At 36.9% G+C, this 17,865-nt stretch overlaps 4 protein-coding genes across 4 annotated transcripts; 3 read left to right on the forward strand and 1 right to left on the reverse strand.

The window, feature by feature from the left end:
- Positions 1-456: 456 nt before the first annotated feature.
- On the forward strand, positions 457-2,258 carry LOC137741359 (uncharacterized). Its single transcript, XM_068481081.1, has 5 exons — positions 457-1,442; positions 1,546-1,594; positions 1,691-1,817; positions 2,001-2,071; positions 2,164-2,258. Exons 1-5 carry the CDS (start codon positions 1,280-1,282, stop codon positions 2,183-2,185), a joined length of 432 nt encoding a protein of 143 aa, XP_068337182.1. The 5' UTR covers positions 457-1,279; the 3' UTR covers positions 2,186-2,258.
- Positions 2,259-3,639: 1,381 nt separating this feature from the next.
- LOC137743424 (EP1-like glycoprotein 2) lies at positions 3,640-5,293 on the reverse strand. Its single transcript, XM_068483311.1, has one exon. The coding sequence runs from the start codon at positions 5,225-5,227 to the stop codon at positions 3,860-3,862; it is 1,368 nt and encodes a 455-aa protein (XP_068339412.1). The 5' UTR covers positions 5,228-5,293; the 3' UTR covers positions 3,640-3,859.
- A 1,005-nt stretch (positions 5,294-6,298) lies between these two features.
- Positions 6,299-8,017, forward strand: LOC137743545 (epidermis-specific secreted glycoprotein EP1-like). The gene has a single exon (XM_068483461.1). It carries the CDS (start codon positions 6,545-6,547, stop codon positions 7,865-7,867), a length of 1,323 nt encoding a protein of 440 aa, XP_068339562.1. The 5' UTR covers positions 6,299-6,544; the 3' UTR covers positions 7,868-8,017.
- Positions 8,018-15,647: 7,630 nt separating this feature from the next.
- On the forward strand, positions 15,648-17,336 carry LOC137743333 (epidermis-specific secreted glycoprotein EP1-like). Its single transcript, XM_068483205.1, has one exon. The coding sequence runs from the start codon at positions 15,675-15,677 to the stop codon at positions 16,977-16,979; it is 1,305 nt and encodes a 434-aa protein (XP_068339306.1). The 5' UTR covers positions 15,648-15,674; the 3' UTR covers positions 16,980-17,336.
- Positions 17,337-17,865: the final 529 nt, after the last annotated feature.

The raw sequence follows: 17,865 nt of genomic DNA on the forward strand, positions 1-17,865 counted from the left end.
GTTCAAATACGCGGAGTACACAATAATTTTTTTTTCAAACTCAAAGACAAAGAATTTAGAAGTTTTAGTACTATAGTCTAGTGATATTCATCTTTACTTGTAAGCGAAGCGTCTTATGTTCAATTATCGCGAGAGAAAATTTTGAACCATATTATAGCTAGCATATTATTAGCCCACACCTCCACCATATTAGTGAAGCTAATATCATTTGTTAAAAGAAAAAAAGAAATTTACAAACTTAATGAAATCAAGGAGCCCAAGTCCGACATGATTAAAACCTAATGACCTAATCAAGAAGCCCAAACCAAAGCTTGAAAGAAGTCAGTACTTCCCGTCGTACAAAACACCAAGAAAGTGGTCGGGTATACGCTATTAAACAACGGCGCTGCGCCCCGTTTCTTGGGGAAAAAAAAATAAAGGGTAATCTTCTCCCCCCATTCTGTAAATTCCGAATTTAATTGGCTTCTTTTGTATTAATATTTTTTTAGGTAGCGTAGAATATAAAATATAAGTATAGGCTTTCTTCTAATATAAACTCTCCGGGCAAGAATAATATATTGATTCATATATAACTTCATAGATAACTTTGCTGTTCGTTAGAAATTCCAATTAATGGAAAAGTTGATCTCTTTTAGTATTGTTTTGGATTTTCTGAGATTTTATTTAGTGAAAAACCCAAACTTTTCCGCAATGCTTCCTAACTTTCGCCTCAATTCAGCAGCTAATATAGTTGTGCATATGTAACCGCATTGGCATTTTAAAAGTATCAGTGCAGTTGAAGAAGAAATCATCAGTAAAAAGGAAAATAAAATCTACCCTATCACTAGATAATGATACTTTGAGACATCACTCATTTTTAGAACAACAACAAACAACAACAACCAAGCCTTATCTCACTAAGTCGATTGGCTGTATAATCCTAGAACGCTACTGTGTTCGATTTTGCGCCAAGTCTTCCATTAACTCAGTGCTTCATATCTTTCACTTTTCAGAAGGTAAGATGAAAATTTGTGTTTATTTTTTGTAAGTAAATTTGTGCAATCCTATATACCCCTTTTACTTTAGTTGCATGTGATTTGAGTTCTGGGTTATTAATGTTGAGTTACAAGGCTAAAAAAATTTCTTCATGTTTTCTTGTTATTAAGACAATCGATTGCAGTTTTAGTATGGGCTCTGTTATTGTTAATCGTAATCTGATAGTTATAATGCAAACTGAAGTAGTAGTTAGGCAGATGCCAGAATCTCTTAACCTCATTTTTCTTTGCCGTGCTAGATTGAAATGAACGAATACATCGGTGATGAAATAAACCATGCACAAGAACAAAAGGAACATGAAATAGAAGACCCTGAGCTGCATAAGCTTATTTTACCGAATGTTGAAGATCTGCCTCTCATCCCTCCCTCTTCTGTTGAATCCAACTTCGTCTCTTATTTCGCTCCAGGTTCTTCCTAATGTGTTCATTTGATTTCATTTGATTTTTTAACATGAAAATAACACAACTATTTGTCTAATCCTAAACTATCTGTTTTTTTTTGTCCTTCCAGATTTTATGAAGCCAAGACATGACCAGTACATTTATCGCCACGCCAATGGGTACAAACCCAAACCCTTTATTTCTGTTTCATATGTGTTTGTGAACTTTTCAACAGTGAAGTTGATTGTTTTTTGAATCGTAACTTTATATGCAAGATTGTGTGTGATTGGCTTGGCTCCAACACTTGTGCCTCTGAAGGAAGAAGGGGGTATCACGGCCATTGATTTCAATGTTGGGAAATCTGATCGGATTGGGATAAAGGTTACTGGAAAGCGCAAGAAGGTATCTCTCCTTCTAATCCCAAAGAGGGAAATTAAACTCTCTCTCTTTCTCTCTCTCTCTCCCACACACACACACACAGAGACACACGCGCACACATATTTAATACACCACACACACATATTTAGCGCGCCATAGTGTCACTTCTTATATTGTAGTTTTCTAATGAAAATTGTTTTTATGCAGAATGCACAACACTTGGAATCCAACTCAGCCTTGTGTAAAGTTTGCACCAATGATGCTACTTATATTGTGAGGTAGAAACCTTTTTTCGTCTATATTTTCTTAGTCCTTAAATTTTCATGATTTTCCATTCAACTCCTTTGATGTATGAGGTTTGAATTTGTAGTCTTTTGACCGGTGTTGCGTAAAAGGTTCACTATTGGAAGTGAATGGTAGATTAACCAAGCAGCCAGATTTCCTTAATTCAGCAGTAAGAATCAGTTAATACCCCTTTTCTTGGCAGTTGCAGATTTTTTACTGTGTCTGGAGTCACTATTGTCAAATGGAATCAACTTAGGTAGGGGTTAAGCATATATCTTTTTCTATTTGGCGTCTTTAACTGTGACATGTATATTTCCATATGTTTGTATCCGGAAAAAGGTCGCTTAGTGTCTAGAAGCTAGCTAATGTGCTTGGTCAGGTAAATAACGCTGAGAGGAGAGAGAGAGAGAGACAGGTGGGGGGTTAGGATCCCTTTGAAAGTGAAATACCATGAAGATATTTTGCGTTTGAACATACCTTGGGTTGCTTTTGTTTGATCTGGGTCAACGCATGCTACTTCTACTGGTAGAATGCATCGTTTGGTCAGTTATCTAAGAGTTCATACGGAAGGTATCTGAAGGTTTTGAGATGATCAGTTGTATTGGGATTGTTTCTGAACCCTATGATTGATTAAGAACTGCATTGATGGTAGTGGTGATGTATGTAGGCTTAGAATTCCTAGGTAACTTGAACTTGTGGAATTGAAAAGATACTGCAAGCTTCTTCCCTTATACATGCTTGATTTTTACATCTAAAGATACCCTCAGGGCATCACACCATTGCATTTATTGTTTTGCATTTTCTTTTTTACACACAGCGTCATTTTTTACAGTCCTTTATACTACTGCTGCGATTGGTAGCCTGGTTGCTCATTCTTCATTCTTATTCCTCCCATTCCAGGCAGATAGAGAGGGATATATTGCCATTATCATGCCAAAGCCAGCAGATTGGCTCAAAGTCAAGGATTCGCTGTTAAGCCTTGAAGATTACAAAAAGTTGAGGGAAGTTTCTTGACTCGTTCTGAAGTTTGCAAATTGCGCACTTTCATCACTGATCCTGGATGAAAAAGAGAAAACATTGAAATCTGCCGTCTCATCATGGTGCACACGAGATTACCCATCACTTATTCCTTGCTTGCGAGCGACACAGCTTGATGTCTTATTGCTTTTGGCAGTTACAGCGCATACAAGTGGTACATGTTCTCCCCTGCTTCTGTATCATGTATACCATCAAATTTGGATCATTTCAGAAAATATGATGGTTTTAGTAAAGAAAATGCAGTACATTCTTTACATTGTTTGTAGCATTACATTCTTCTGATTGAACTGTATATTTGACGCTCGTAGTAAGGTAATTAGTTGATTCATTGCGACTAATCTGCTAAATTAAGGGCTGGTGTAGTTTATGCACCATTTATGAAAGAATTGTTCTAGTTGTACTGCAACACACCTATCTATTTTAATTTGTTCTGCCTTTTTTAGGTAATGGTTATTGACTTTTCAACAGATCTCTTGTCGATTTTCTGCATACGAAATGGAGAATACTAAAACTCAAAAGGAGAACAATTACGATGACAGCGAAACCTTAATTTCATATCAATTATTAAACAAAAATAAAAATTCATATGAAATTCTAAAAGCACACATTTGTTTTTCTTTATTAAGGCTTAAAATGAAATGCTAATGACAGATTGAGATTTCACTGCCCTTGCCGTTACTTAAACAACATACTAAGAACAATAACAGAAGAAACCGCACAATAAAATTATCAAATTTCTACTTTTAATATTTGATGTAACCGGCCGAAGTATTCACGTCCTTTATAAGAGTCCCAAGCACTGGTGCCAACAAACACTTAGAGGAATCTTCCCTGTAAAAGAACCCTAAGCACTTACAGTCCTTGTCACACTTGGCCCTGCACTCTCCGACCTTCATTGGACCATCTCCACCATCCAAATAAGGACTCAGAAAGTGCTCAACATCCGCAACCTTGTAGTAGTTCGCTTTTGCCCCAATCTTGCACTGTCCCAACTTTGGGGCTGCACAGCCCTTGCTCCAACCCAGAAGCCCTTTCGGGCTGGGGCACCCCACACACATACCCCTACTACAGTACCCATATGAACCACATTTAGATGGCAATGCACATTCTCTAATGAAATAGCTCGAAAAGAATGCGAAGCTCTCTTCCCAGTTCATGCTGTTCACTTTGTCATAATAAGTATAGGCCTTGAGATTGCCATCGGACCCGAGTCTTAGAAATGAGTACGTAGCATTGTAGTTGAGCTTGTTAAGGTTGATCTGTGTTGCGCTGCCAATGGGACGAACTTGTAGGAGGCGCCTCTTGCTTTGTGGTGGTGGTGGTGGAGCACTAATGTCCTGGTTTACATTGAACACAAGCTCGTAAGCAATGGCATCTTCGAAACCATTCGTAGTCTGACAATCAAAGGTTACGGTGCTTCCATAGTCAGTTCCTGTCCACCCGCCATATATAAGACGCTGGCCAGCGTTGTTCAAGTACATAGCGAAACCGGTCTTGTCAAGAACCATACTGTATGGCCCATCAGAGCTATCAGTATCAGATTTGCGACTAACAAGCTTGTTACGACCATTTGTTCTGATTGATTGCCCCACTAGAAGAGTATCGGTAGGGTAATCAAAGCTCTGCCATATGAATCTTCCATTCTTGTCATGGAGGACCAAGTTACCGTTTTCAAGTAACTTGATGCCCGTAACACCTTTGTTGGCTGTGTTTGTTTGCCAAACAACAGTCCCATCTGCTTCTCCGAGGACTAAGTTTCCTTCTTTGCCAAAAGAGAGAGTGGCTTTCTCGTGAACCGGGTGATTCCGGTTTGCATCCCAGACCCACCGTACTTCATCATTGGGAACACCGGCTCTGATGGCGAATATGTAAGAATCTGGGGTGGTGTTGTAGAAGCATAACCCGAAAGGATTTGTATAGAAAGTATGGGAATTTGTTTGGATCACGCGGTAGGTAGCATGATATTCAATGTTTCCATCTCCTAATTTGCCTTGGTTGATGAATTTGAAGGTTTGGTTTGCAGGGACTTGGGCTTGAATGGGAATGGCAAACTGGAAGGCAATGAGGGAGAAGAGTAGGAGAACAGCTGAATGTGAAGTTTTAGTTGCCATTTAGTGATATTTGCTACTCGTTCTTGTGGAGGATTATATATAGGCAATTCTAGTGTGAATATCTCAATAAGGCTGGGATCACCAAATTTAATCGTTAAATAAAACGTTACCACATCATTTAAAGTGGGCAGTGATTTTCAAACTCCTGTTTTCTCTTATTGCATTGCACTCCTTATTTTCATCTCTTGATTCTCGCATGATTTATTCAATATAAACGCTAGATGAAGGAGAGTGAGAAAAGAGGAGTGCGAAAATAACTTGTACGAAACGATGCTTCTGGATGCTTTAAATGTGTGGGGTATACACCTTCAGGGAGAGAAGGTAATTGAAGAAGGACCATCTTATCCACTAGCAATAAGTTGTATATTTTGTTTGCTCAGTCAAACGAACTAGATGTATCTTGGTGTTGCACACTCCAATCTTTGTATATTGCCTTAGCCCTTTCCCACGGTTGTTTCTTTCGGAGAGACTTTCATGAAACGTGTGTAGCTTTAACACCTTTTCTCTATATCTCTTCATTTGACTTATCAACGTGAACTGAAAGAGAATACAAGCGAACATTCCACAATTTGAAAGAAAAGTCTTTCCAAGAGTCCCAAAATTTGCAGTTGAAGTTTCCACGCCTACTCTCGACCTCTGAAAAGTCTATGGTAATGACCCGACCACACTTCACTCTTCTAGCTACCACATTAATCCTCCGGGCAGAGAGTTGGTGCACTGCACAGCTAGCAAGCCACGAATGAATGCTAGTTCAATCAAATGTGAGAAAAGAGGAGTGCGAAAATAACTTGAACAAATCGATGCCTTCTTGGATGCTCTAAATGTTTAGGGTATATACCTTCAGGGAGGGAAGGTAATAGATGACAATTCAATAAAGGACAGCTGGGAAGACAACTTAAAGATACAGGACCATCTTATCCACTAGAAACAAGGGGTATACAAGCGAACAGTTTAAAATTTGAAAGAAAAGTCTTTCCAAGAGTTCCCAGAATTTGAAGTTGAAGTTTCCACACCAACTCTCGACCTCTGAAAAGTCTAGAGTCATTACCCGACCACACTTAGCCACCACAGTAATCTTCTCAGCGGAGAGTTGGTGCTGCCCAGCTAGCAAGCCATGGATGAATGCTGGTAGCTGGAGAACAGGGTCTCATACCAAGTTGTGCTGACGTCCGATTAAGGTTATCTCTTGAATTGGAGATAGTTAAACAGCATTGTACGATTAAAATGGAAATCAAAATTGTCAATGACTAAAGTAGCCCTCATAGTTCAATATAAATAATTGCTTGCTCCAAAGCTTACAGCATAAACCACCCAAACATGTCTTCCCCTTCACTAACCGTGTCACTGCCATCCATAGTCATTATCTCACTCTTTGCCTTCATTGCTCAAGCCCAAGTTCCAGCAAATGAAACTTTCAAGTTTGTCAACGAAGGCGAATATTGGCCTAATATTGTAGAATATGATGCAAGCTATCGCATGCTTTCTCTCTTTACCTCCCCCTTCCAATTCGCTTTCTACAACACCACCCCTGATGCCTTCACTCTTGCTCTACGCATGGGTTTGAGGAGGTCGGAGTCGGGGTTTTATTGGGTTTGGGAGGCCAATCGGGGAAAACCGGTCGGCCAAAATGCCACCTTCGCATTTGGGACTGATGGCAACCTGGTCTTGGCCGATGCCGATGGCCAAGTGGCTTGGCAAAGCAACACCGCCAACAAAGGTGTGGTAGGCTTCAAGTTGCTTTCAACTGGCAATATTGTACTTTATGACTCAAAGGGTAACTTTGTTTGGCAAAGTTTTCACCACCCATCAGACACTTTGTTAGTGGGTCAATCTCTGCGTGCCGGGGGAGTAAGCAAGCTTGTGAGTCGGGCCTCGGAGGTAGAAAACAAAGACGGGTCTTATAGCTTGGTGATGGAGCCGAAAGGTTTGTCTTTGTACTATAAGAGCAAGAACTCACCAAGACCATTACTCTACTTCACATCCTCCAAATGGATCAATGTTCAAAAGGGCTCACTGAACCATGTGACACTGAAAGCTTCGCCGGACACTCAAGAGGGCTTTGCTTACGACTTGAGCTTGGACTACGTTGAGGGAAACTCCACCACCGGTGGAAATGTCCTTCTTGCTAGACCCAAATACAATAGCACATCAACATTCCTTAGGCTGGAAATTAATGGGAATTTGAGGCTTCACACTTACTATAGGATACTACGTTACGGTGCATGGGAGGTGACCTTCAGTCTTTTCGATAAAACTTCAAAATGGGAAAGCGAGTGCCAATTGCCGGAGCGATGCGGGAAGTTCGGCATTTGTGAGGACAGCCAATGTGTTGCTTGCCCATCTTCTAAGGGACTATTGGGTTGGAGCGAGACTTGTGAGCCTGAGAAGCTAACTTCTTGTGATCCAAAGAGCTTCCACTACTACAAAGTTGAGGGGGTTGATCATTTCTTGAGCAAGTACACAAAGGGAGACTCAATCAAAGAGAGTGATTGTGCTAAGAAGTGTACATTGGATTGCAAATGTTTGGGCTACTTCTACAACCAAGATACATCAAAGTGTTGGATTGCTTATGATTTGAAAACCCTAACCAAAGTTGCTAATTCCACTCATGTGGGTTACATCAAAGCACCTAACCACTAGCTGATAAAGCCACAGAGAGAAAGTACAATTGAAATGGCAATCTAGTGGTATTTTTTTGTGTATTTTCTTGCATGTTGATTATAATTTGGTGAAATGGACAACTTAAATGTCACTTGTAATGCATGTCAGCAGAAATAATACTTATTTTGAAAATAATCTTGGATTTTGGAAGTTGGTTGTTTATTTGTTTCAAAGGTGATGGTACAAATGCTTTTCATCTTAATTATCAGGTTGGAATATAGTGGCTGTTTTGTTGAGTAGGATTCTCTTCCTTTCAAATATCTCTCCTCTTATTTGAATGGTCACGATTAAGTTATATTAACGATTTGTGTGTACTTTTTTATAGAAAGAAAAGAAAAAAAACAAATAGGAAAGTGAAAAGGGAAGAGAGGGAAGGAAAGTAAATTTGGAGAGGAGATAATCCTACTCTCTTTTTATTTTTATTTTTTCATGAAAGTCATGACAATACACCATTTTAGGATCTTCTTCTATCTTAAACGGAGTTGAAAATTTGCTTTCTCTTGAAACAATGTCTAAAAACAAAGGGAAATAGATAAATATGACCCATTTTCTTAATCTTGGGACCAAAATAGAACAAATCGCTCATGCACAAGTCATGCACACCATGCACAAAATCAAAATAACGAAAATAGCCACATATAAATTATATACTTATAGGTGATGACGTCATTTTTCTGATTGGAAGAGAGAGTTATCAGTTGTGGGTTTTATGGTTGAGCGCCGCTCTTCGCTTTCCGTCGACGAGTATTTATCAAATATAGTAAAAAAAATTAATTTCAAAAATGTCACTTTTTATAAAAGCTTTCAAATATATCAAAAATTTACTTGAATAGACACAAATACCCTCAAATTTAACAATTAAATAAATTAAAGGCTTTTTAGCTACTGTTGCCTCAAGCTCCAGTCCAACTTCACCTTCGCTTCTACAATCCACCACCACAACCCTATCCCTTTCAACCCCCTCATCACCGACATTGAGTGCCGCCGCAGTTACCGCAAGTAGGAGCAGCAGAATTTCAATCATGCCTTCAACGCCTTTTTTCTTACTAATATCATTTTTAGTTTTAAATATAAAAATAGTTTTTAAAGTTAATCCACATGTCGTTATATTATTGTATTTGTGAGACCCACGTGGCGCCATATCATCACACTAACAGAGCAATTGACAGATTTTTTACGGAAAAACTAAAATAATCACGATGGACAAATTCAAAAAAAGACTAAAATGATTCACGATAGATAAATTCAAGAACTCTACTATTGATTATCATTAATTGTTAAGGACCAGATTAAGGAATTATGTCAATGTCACAAATCATTTTGGCTAAAAAGCCTTTAATCTATTTGATTGTTAAATTTGAGGTATTTGTGTCTATTTAGGTGAAATTTTGGATATAATTGAAAGATTTTATAAAAAAATGACATTTTTGAAATTAAGGGTTGATTTTTTACTTTATTTGATAAATATTCTTTGTCGACATTGTTTTTTATTTTTCTCGCCGTCGCCGTGGCTTCATCTACTCTCCGTTGCTACTGCCGTTGTCATCGAAGGCCCCCTTCTATTCTAGCTTCGAAATCTCCAATACAGAGTGTTTCTCTGCATTTCATTTCTCTTAAACGTTTGGTTAATGTTTTCAACCCTATCTATTCTAATTTTTTCCCTTAGCTCTCTATTCAATCTCAATTTTATGGTTCCTTCCTTAGACTGTTTTTCCACTGTAATTTTGAGGGGTTTTAGGCAATGATTTGATTAAGGATCCTTAGTTAGGGTTTGTAGTTTCTCTTTCTGTGTTTCCTGGGATTGAGGATGCTTAATCCATGTTCTGGAAATGACTTTTAACTTCAATTTCTAGGAAACTTATCAATCTACAGTAATAGTTATATAGTTAAAATTGATTGTGAGTCTTTGCAATATAATTATTAATTCCTCTGTGTAATTAATTGAAATTTGGTCATGGTACTTGTGAGATTGTCATTTTCTGTATATTTTACTATTTCAGTATAATAAACAGTTTTTTAATTTATTTTTAATTCCAAGCTTGACATTGAAACTGAATTAGCAAGAAAAATGGTCCCAAAATGTTAAGAGCAATGAAATTGCGTTGATGGGGTGGTGTGAGTAATGGCAACCATATACTTGATAACAGCTTCTTACATTTACAAGTGCCTTGTGATGGTGAATTCTTATTTTAAAGTATGTCGTAGTTTGTGTTCTTGTTTGTGCTGGCCATTTGATTTAAAACTGGGAATGCTCCTTTTCTGGTTTCTAAATTCTTAACCAATTTGAGCAGGCTGTAATGTCATGCCTATTCAAAAGTGAACAAATGTAAGTTTGTGATTTTATTATCAATTTAAAAAATGTGGTTTAGTATTGTTTTGGCATTTTGGTGAAATGGGTTTGTTTGTACCTAACTGCAAACCTTTTGTTTGCTCATGATTTAATAGTTGACTGAGTATCCATGCTTATACATACTTTAACCATTTTTTTTCTTTTTTTTTTTTGCAACATGTGTTCATGTGGCTGAAATTTTGTGATTATTTTTCTTCCTTGAAACTTTTTATTAGTTTAATTCTATTCGAATATGAATGCAAATAGTGAGAAAAGAAAGAAGGAGAGCAATGACATGGTGAAGGTTGGGAACTGCATTGCTTATGTTGTAGAGCAATGGCATGGTGGTCTATTAATTTATAGTAGTGTAAGAGGGCTAACCACAGTCATCGAACGAGAGTTTAAACTTTTACATAGATTTGAACTGAATGTGAATTTGGATCTTGACAAGGATGGTCCAAAAATTCATCAAGTTGCTTTAGAGTCTTTTTTCTTTTTTGGACAACAGTTGCTTTAGAGTGTTTAAACGCCAAAATTGAACAATATGGAAACCCTACATTTCTGTATCAGTAGGGTACAATTCTTATACGTGGATAAACTTTCATGTTAAAGCTTTTTATTATGCGCTAGAGTATACTATATTTAGATTTTTAATTGTTGAATTTTTACAAACGAATCATTAATCACATATTTAGTTTGTAATATACATTATAACATAATAAAATTTTCGTGGAAGTAAAAACTATACACAACTGTTATTTGGTCAAATATGTAGCAACTTGGTTTGACCAAACAAAAAAATGTAGCAACTTGGGGATGCAATTACTCAGAGGGCGCATAATGTGATGGCCGACGTACCAACTTTCTTGTCAAACGGGGAGGCTACTAGATAATGTACTCCAGCTACAAGCCAGGCTTCAGCACGGTCATCAATCCATTTCAGCATGGGGCATGATTTCAACTAAAGGGCTCGAACGGTCAAACCTACTGATGCATGCACGTATGACTCAGCTCAGCAAACAAAAAGTTTAAATACCAACTACCTTTCCTAGATAGAATGAAACTTTAACGAAAAGCTTGCGAAATTGTTCATTTTAACGAAAAATAATATGAATGAGATTCTGGGTTCAAAGAAATGATGAGATGGTCCTGCATCGTGTTATTCCTCAATTTATTTATTAGCCGAACGATTTACAGAATTTCATATTAATGATCGGAACCGTTCATATTATAAATCATTCTATAAAGATCATCACTAAAAAAAAATCAATTAAAACTAAGTTTATTTAGTCAATCAATTGCAAGAATAGATAGATGGTTTGTAATTCTTTTATCAAATCCGTTCATCTGTTTTTATATATATGAATGATCAAACGATCTCATATTTAATTGATTTTTTTACAAAAATGATACTTACGGAGTAGGAATTCCTTCTCAATTATTGAGCAGCCAAGTTAATTTCATTTGTAAATTCAAATCCTCATTAGTTAGCAAGTAACATATACGACTAACCAAATGCCAATTTCAATTTCTCCTCATGGGAGGCTTTTATATATAGGAAGCATTTAAAGGAAGGGATCTTTTTTTTTTTTTTTTTTTTTTTTTTAATAAAAATGGGCATTGTTTTTTGAGTCCTTACGATATCAAACTTTAACGATCCAAACTGTCTATTTTTCAAGTTGTACCTCATAGATAATCTTACAAAGTATTAGCTAAATCGAAAATATTGGAGGCATCCAAATGAGTTCAAAGAAATTGATGAACACTTTGTTCCTAAGAAATAATGAAATTTCAACGTATTAATTAAACAGGCAAATGGTTTCGGATTAAATTGAATTTTTGCAAGCATGATCTATGAATCAAGACTTACAAAATAAATGACTCGGATTGTTGAAATTCACTGTGGAATGGGCACATGGTTAAGAGTGATGCTTAAGTTAAGAGTGATCTATGAGTCTTTGATGCTTAAGTTAGTTAAGAGTGATTAAGGGGGCACATGGTTAGTGTTTAATTAGGGTAGTAAATGGTAATAGCGGCTTTCTTTCTATTAAGAAATGACTTACATGGAATGGTTTACTGTTATTGTAGTGTCTCAGCTTAATAATACAATGTCATGTGTAATTTTTTTTTTTTTCGTGCAAGAGGAAGGCATAGGGAGAGCAAGCATGTGATAGCTTGCATCATACTATGTTAGGCTAACAAACAAGTTATGTTTGTCGTGTTCTTGTCATTTTCGTGTCATGCTCGTTACCTTAACAAGTCGTTTTGTGTCAAATTCATTTTCTTATTAGGTGACCCGATTCGTTAATGGGTTATTTCATTTTGTGTTGGATTAACAGGCATGTAAGAAATTGACAAGCCTAACAACTAAATCTAGCAAACGATATTTTATTGGGTTCTTAACAGGTGATCCGACTTGTTTACAGATTCTTAATGAGCGACCTAATAACAACCTGAATCGTTAATAAATTGATCTGAAATCCATTATCTTTGTATTATTCATGTCGAGCTAACAGATCATGCAAGAAATTGTCAGGCTACCCAAATTCTCCTTCTTCATTGATGTACTTGAAAATTTGATTTGCTGGAACTTTTGTTTTTTTACATTTTATTTTATCAAAGGTAAAATTCATTACCAAGAGAACACAAGTACATACATGGGGCCACTACTAAAAATTTCGGCTTTACCGACGAAATTAGTTTGTTGGCAAAAGTCAAAATTTGTCGGCAAAGAGTCTTTTCCAACAAAAAAATTTCGTCAACCATTTTGTCAGGCAAAGCATGTTGTGCAAGAACTTTCCCAACGAAATTTGGTATTTCGTCGGCTAAAGTTCAACTTTTCCCGACAAATGCCTTTTTGTCAGCATTTACATCTTCCCCGACAAATATTTTCGTCGATAGAGGCCTTTTAAGCCGACAAATAATACTTTTCATCCAACAAAATGTGTTTGTCGTCATGGATATTTCGTCAGCAAAGTCTTCTATCTCTTGACAAAATTAGTTTCATTGGGAAGACAACTAATTTATAAATAAAATAAAATAATAAATGATTTAATGCTTAGCTACTACATATGCACATTAAAATACAATACACAAAAATTGTTAAGAAATAATACTTTATTGATTGACAAGTTTGGAACGTACATGTAGAGTACTTGTACAAAAGCCTGTAACCCAATAAAATGGACTAGGATTTTCTCCTCTCCTCTTTACATTTCCTTCCATCCCCTCCTCTCACATTCTCTATTTTGTCTTTCTCTTTCTATACAAAAATTAATATAAGATGTTAACGTAGTTTAACTGTAACCGTTCAAATAAGAGGGGAGGAAATGAGAGGGAAAAAAAACAAGGGAGATAATCCTTCTCCTTTAGTTATCGGGTCAGAGCCTTGTGCTTTTGGGAGATGATGACAATATTATGTACTTTCAGATAGCCTCTAGGCCTTTGCATAAAGGTATTAATTTCGAGAAATGTCTTGTTGCAGCGCAAATAATTTTTTATTTTTTATTTTTCATTACAGAATATGATGCAAACTATATTATGCTTGCTCCCTTTGCTACTACACAAACAGAAAATTACAAGAATTGAATCACAATAACGATAAACCATTTCATGTAAGTTATTTCTTAAAACAGAAAAGCCAATATTAACTTTTACAGGTATATAATTACCATTTACTACCCTAAACACTACCACGTGACCCCTTAATCACTCTTAGTTCAATGGAGCATCAAAGAATCTTCTGCTAGTACCAAAATGGTGCCCTTCATACTTTCCTTTCCCGTAGATTACTTAACATCTCCACTTGTTAACCGGAGCACGCCATTAGAGGCCACCTTCATCCACTATCCGTTGGTCCAACTTTTATTCGTCAACAAATTCAGTGAACACTCTGGACAACTGTATGATGTTGGACCAAGTGGCAAAGAGAAAAGCCACCCACGAGGAGAAACTGAAGTTGGCATCTAGTTAATTGTATATGCGACTTGCTAGCTAATGAGGATTTGAATTTACAAACGAAATTAACTTGGCTCCTTAATGATTTAGGAGAAGTTCTTCTTAAATTCACTATGCCGCCGATTTACTGAACTTTATGCTTATGATCAGAACGGTTTATGTCATAAATTGCTCTGTAAAGATATTTCTTCAAAAATCATTTAAGTATGAGACCATTTAATCCTTCAAATATATTAAAACAGATGGACGAACTCTGTAAAGCAATTACAAACCGTCTATTTACTTACTACAGAATAATGTTACACGTATTATCTACTTGTATCATCATTGTATCATATCTCTAATAAATAGAGGAATAATTCAATTGATGGTACAAATACAGATAAAACTAACATTTTTATTTGCTATAATTCATTAATTAAACAAATGTAATTTTAATAAATATTTCTTTTAAATTAATTTTTATAAAATAATTTATAATATTAATAACACTGATTGTAAATACAAAATTTTATAAATCAACTATTAAAACTAAAGAGTCGGTGCAAGACCAGATCCCATTATCCCTTTGAAAGCAGAATCTCGTGCATATTGCTAAAATTGAAATATAATAAGTGTCAAACTTGTCTGTATCAATTTCTAGATTTTTGTGTGGATAAGATATAATTCTATATATGGAAAGTGGTTGGCATATGAACTTTGTGTTCGCTGAGTCATACACGCATGCATTAGTAGGTTGAGTTCTTTATTTGAAATTATGACACGTGCTGAAGAAAATGGATTAATGCAGTGTGCTGGTACCTGGCTAGTAGATGGAGTTAATTGTCCACTGACCTCTTGGCCGACAAATTTTTCATTGTCATCGGTAGACGAAATGATATATTACGTGTTATTATATAAATTATGAGATATGTGTGTTAAAAAGTTAATAACTTAAAAAATAAAATTTATCATCACTTCTATAAAAACACGTAGTATACCACTTATATTCCGATCACAATGAAAAAAATTTCATGCTTGAGGACAAAGTTGGTCAGTCATTCCATCCCCAAGTCGCTACATAATTGACCAAATAACAGTTGTGTATAGTTTTTACTTTCACGAAATTTTTATTATATTTTAGTGTAGGTCATGACTAAATAAATAAAAAGTTAAATGTGTGACTAATTGTTCATCCGTTACAGATTTAGCGACCAAAAATTTACACACACACACACACTCTCTCTCGAATGAAAGTTTATCCACATATCAAAATTGTAGCCTGCTAATGAAGAAATATAGGGTTTCCATATTGTTCAAAGTTGGCGTTTGAAGACTCCAAAGTAACTCGATGAATTTATTTGGACCATCTTAGTCACAATCCAAATGCACATTCAGTTCAAATCTATGTAAAAGTATAAACTCTCGTTCAATGACTATGGTTAGCCCTCATCCATTAGTATAAATAGACCACCATGTAATTGCTCTACAACATAAACAAGGCAGTTCCCAACCTGCACCATGTCATTGCTCTCCTTCTTCCTTTTCTCACTACTTGCATTCATTGCTCAAGCTCAAGTTCCAGCGGATCAAACTTTCAAGTACGTCAACGAAGGAGAATTTGGGCCTTTCATTACAGAATATGATGCAAGCTATCGTATGCTTGATCCCTTTGCCGCCCCCTTCCAACTTGCTTTCTACAACACCACACCAAATGCCTTCACTCTTGCTCTACGCATGGGTTTGAGGCGGTCGGAGTCACTCTTCCAGTGGGTTTGGGAAGCCAACCGGGGAAACCCGGTCGGCGAAAATGCCACCCTAACATTTGGTACGAACGGAAACCTTGTCTTGGCCCATGCCAATGGCAAAGTGGCTTGGCAAACCAACACCGCCAACAAAGGTGTGGTAGGCTTCAAGTTGCTTCCAAACGGCAACATGGTCCTTCACAACTCGAAGGGCAAGTTTATTTGGCAAAGCTTTGACTACCCAACAGACACTTTGCTCGTGGGTCAATCTCTGCGAGCCGGGGCGGTAAGCAAGCTCGTGAGTCGTGCATCCGAGAAAGAAAACAAAGATGGACCTTACAGCTTGGTGATGGAGCCCAAAGGGTTGGCTTTGTACTACAAAAGCAGCAACTCTCCAAAACCGCAACTCTACTTCTCATTTTCTCAACGTATTCCTATTCAGATGAACTCATTGGTCCTCGTGACACTAAATAGTGCCCCAGAAACTGATGAAGGTCATGCTTATGACCTAACGCTAGAATATCAAGAGGCCAACTCTTCCTCAAGTGGAACCTTTTTTCTCGGTAGGCCTAAATACAACAGCACATCGACGTTCCTTAGGCTCGGAATCGATGGGAATGTCAAGCTTTACACTTACAACGACAAGGTGGATATCGGTGCATGGGAGGTGACCTTCGCTCTTTTTGATAGAGATAATTCAATATGGGAAACTGAGTGCCAATTGCCCGAGCGATGTGGGACATTTGGCCTTTGTGAGGACAGTCAATGTGTTGCCTGCCCTTCTTCTAAGGGACTATTGGGTTGGAGCAAGAGTTGTGCGCCTGAGAAGCTGACTTCATGCGATGCAAAGAGCTTCCACTACTATAAAGTTGAAGGAGTTGATCATTTTTCGAGCAAGTACACTAGTGGAGCTGCTGTGAAAGAAAACGACTGTGCTAAGAAGTGCACTTCGGACTGTAAGTGTTTGGGCTACTTTTTCAAGCAGGACACATCAAGATGTTGGATTGCTTATGATTTGAAAACATTGACCAAAGTAGCCAATTCAACTCATGTGGGTTACATCAAGGCCCCTAACCACTAATTAAGTATTACCAAAATGGGATAGTGTTGAGATGTAAGCATGTTGCATATCATCACATATCAAATTCTGCTTTATGTTCTTCATTTGAATTTTTTTTGGGTTCTCAAATGTTTTAGTTCTACTTGCAATGTATGGCTACGATTATAACATCTCAATGCCTTTTAATATTCCAACTATCATAGCAGTTGTGTAGAGTAAGTCGTGCATATGTCGTGCACATGAGTGTGTGTTGAGTCTGTGGCTCGTGGAGTGTGTGATGCTCCAACGGTCACTTTGTTTTTCCCTTTGTTTTCAGATCTGTGTTCACACACATACTGAATGAATAAAAAGGAGTTATGCACTACAACCTTCTTATTCCTCTAGCACTCTAATTTCTTTGCTCAAAACTAAATCGAATCATCAAATACAATTCAATTCATTAAGCAAACACTAATATGGGCTCAAAGCTTGGTTCGATTTGAATCAAGGGATGTGAACTGCCAATTTGGTTTCTAGGTTTTCCAACAAAGAACTCAAGCAATTCAAAGCTACGATGTTTGAATCTAGAGCTTATCTTCAAGCTTCAGTACTCACCAGAGTGAATTACGACTTCTGGTGCATCAAGTGGTGCATCAAGACTAAGACAATTTTCAAGTCTCATAATATATGGAAGTTTGTTGACGAAGGATATAAAGTTCCTTCACATTCTAATGATGAGCTAACAGAAAAACAACAAATTGTTGCTCAGGATTTGATTGCTTATGATGCTAGGGCCTTGGGATTCATACAAATTCAGTCTTGGATGAGATTTTTCCTCAAATTGAAATTAAAAGATGACCAATGCAGCTTGGGATAGTTTGAAGCAAGAGTACAGAGAAGACTCACAAGTTCGATCTGTGAAACTTCA

Source organism: Pyrus communis, chromosome 8, assembly GCF_963583255.1.
Source record: "Pyrus communis chromosome 8, drPyrComm1.1, whole genome shotgun sequence".
In the NCBI taxonomy this organism is placed as follows: Eukaryota; Viridiplantae; Streptophyta; class Magnoliopsida; order Rosales; family Rosaceae; genus Pyrus; species Pyrus communis.